The sequence below is a fragment of the Acyrthosiphon pisum genome, chromosome X (assembly GCF_005508785.2).
Source record: "Acyrthosiphon pisum isolate AL4f chromosome X, pea_aphid_22Mar2018_4r6ur, whole genome shotgun sequence".
NCBI lineage: Eukaryota > Metazoa > Arthropoda > Insecta > Hemiptera > Aphididae > Acyrthosiphon > Acyrthosiphon pisum.
Genome location: NC_042493.1, coordinates 112,711,433 through 112,714,357, shown reverse-complemented (window position 1 = coordinate 112,714,357; position 2,925 = coordinate 112,711,433). Strand labels below are relative to the sequence as shown.

Sequence of the window (2,925 nt, the reverse complement as noted above, 5' to 3'; positions counted from 1 at the left end):
AACATAGATAATATTCTTACCATCAAGAAGTATCAAATAAAAGTAGGTAAGTACCAAATAATTTGTTCCAATCGACATAACTCTAAATTCATAGTCAATATTAGTCATTAATGTTTGCAAACAGGCTTGAAAAAATTGAATCAAATCTTTACATGTTACAAACAGTTCAATTTGTGAATAAATACCAATTTTGTACGCATTAACAATTTGTATGTTTTAATTCATTATTGGTGTAGGAAAAGTTTTTTTCCACATTAACTGTGTCTTTAGTCATTAGTCTAGGCTGTTTAAATAATAGTTGACAATTTTATTATTATCATAAACATACAATACATTAGATTGGATAAAAGTTAGTTCTAAAGTATAGGAATAATACATATTATATATTATGTTTACGGTAAACAGTTTACCTCATTAATATCTCGCATTCATAAACACTTAATTTCATGGCACTCATTTTAATTACTCTAAAGGCCTATAGTTAAGATAATGCTGATAAAATGATAGTTAGCTTTTATATTGTGATATTCATATTATTCAAAAATAGATGATACATACGCCCTTTTCTTAATCAATGTTAATTTTTATAACCAGAAACTATTAATTATTTGTTGCTAATCTGTTCATTAATTTTACATTGTAATATTAGTTCAATAATTATAGAAAAGAAAAGGTACCTATAAAAATGTGTAGGTACTGTGTTTATGTCATGCATATTGCGTAGTTTTATAACATGCTGTGAGTCTTAATTGTATAATTATTAATTTTGTTGTATTTATTAGTTTGATCAATAAAATATTGTTTTATAATTTTAGGATTTAATATATGATTTAAAAAATGAACTGAACAGAAAGATTAGAGATCTGGTTTCATGACTCATGACACCTGCTTATGAAGTTCTTGCTGAAGAACTTCACGGTGGTAATTGATTTGATGATATTCGAACAAATGAAGAAACAATAGTTGAAATCATATGCATTGGTTGTAATGCAGAGATTAAGAACATAAAAATGGCATGCCATAAATGTAGGTTAAATTTAGTTTATATTAAAATGTTTTGTGTTAATATATTATATTTGTTTAGTAATTTAATTATTATATTTTTTTCTAGTGTTTGGAAATGATTTAGAAAAAGTGCTTATGCGAGAAACATCAGGAAGTTTCCGAAATTATTAGTGTCACTTTGTCAGATTTGTTTCTTCTTTAGTACCTACTATTCATTGATCATAATATAATTTTACTGTTAATTCAACTTAATTGTATAGGCGCAACGCAATGAAAATACATTTTGTTGATGTGTTACATTTGCACAAAACTTAATACAAGCTGGTAAATTTTTTCATTCATTATTTAAAAAAATGTAAACCAACTGTATTTTTAAACTATTTTAACTTGACAGGTGAACTACAGTTCGGAATTGACGACTCTACATTTGACTTGATCTCATGTAGCCGTAGTTTCTGTCAATTACAACAAGTATTTTTGGAATATCATCGACTAACTGGAAGAGATTTTGAAGATTTTATAAAAAGTGAATTCAGTGGAGATATTGTGAATGTGCCTTGAGCAGTTGGTAAGAATTTGGAATTTTCTAATTTAAGCTGTTTTTATATAAACTGTTATATTATTGTTTTACAGTGAAATCCGTAAGAGACAAAAGTGCATACTTTGACAAATGTTTGCTTGGAAGCAGTTCTGGTTTTGGCACAGATACCAGACCATTGATTTGTAATTAATTGAAATTAAAAATGTTTACATGTCGATTTGAGGGAGGTTTTTGGAGGCTGATCACTGTAAATTGGTGAAAAATGGTAAATCCTTCAATGTTGCACTTACTACCATGGTTTATAATATCGTACGCAAACATGTCAAGAACTGGGTTTATATATCTTACATAAAGTCCATTTTAATAATGAGAATGATGAAACTATTAACAACGATGATGCAATTTTGGAAGGTTTTCCCATAAATAATCTTGATTGTTTAAAAGATAATAATAATTTATATATATTATATTATATCTAGTAGTTATTAATTGAAGGGCGACATTCCAAAACGTGCTATTACCAAAATTTGAAATATTGGTAAAATGAAAAAAACTTGTATGCAAATATGAATGAATATTGAATTCCAAAATAAGTATATTCATAAGTAAAATATTTTTTTTTAAAGATTGGCAACATCAATATCATTATTATTTTTATATTTTACATACTTTTTTAACAATCAAAAATGTTAATTAATGCAAAACGTTCTATCACCAACAATAGAACATTTTGAATTACATCCCAATGCAATAGAGCGTTTTGAATAAAATAAATTAAATTTTTCAAAATGTGCTATTGCCACTTATAGTACCTTTTGAATAACTTTACAATGTAGTAGAACGTTTTGAATAAAATAAGTTGAGATTTTTTTAAATTTGCTACTGTCATATTATATAAGTTATAATATCATAGTACTTATTTTTTAGTTTTTATTTTGGTATGAAATCTATAGGTATTTTTTCAAAATGTTTAATTTCTAAAAAAAGGGAATTTTCTTTTCTAGAAAATACCTAAATAATATATGTAACAACAATGTAAAATAAAATAAATTAACACAGTATCATTATAATTCAATAAAATAGGTAGGTAGGTATTTAAGTAAAACACCTAGAGCAATAGGTATGTAACATTTAGGAGATAATACTAATATATAAATAAAAAATACTCTTGAGTCTTGATAAATATCTATTTTATAACAAGTTGATATCATATTATGTATATTTATTTAAATCATTATTTTAATAAAATACTCATATTTGAATACATGTGGTACATGTTAAGGGGATTGGTGGCGGTGATTTCCTGTCTTTGTCTAACACACGCGCAACATAAGAATTTAGACGTATTTCTGTCCAACATACCGATTGATATAGTAAAG

The 2,925-nt window shown here is 25.7% G+C and overlaps 1 protein-coding gene across 1 annotated transcript in view; it reads right to left on the bottom strand.

The window, feature by feature from the left end:
- The window catches only part of LOC100571045 (putative nuclease HARBI1), a 3,023-nt gene extending 2,566 nt beyond the window's left edge, over positions 1-457 (bottom strand). Inside the window, exon 1 of the mRNA XM_003244655.1 lies at positions 411-457. Within this exon, the coding sequence (XP_003244703.1) occupies positions 411-457 (47 nt within the window). The remainder of the gene's footprint in view (positions 1-410) is intronic.
- Positions 458-2,925: the final 2,468 nt, after the last annotated feature.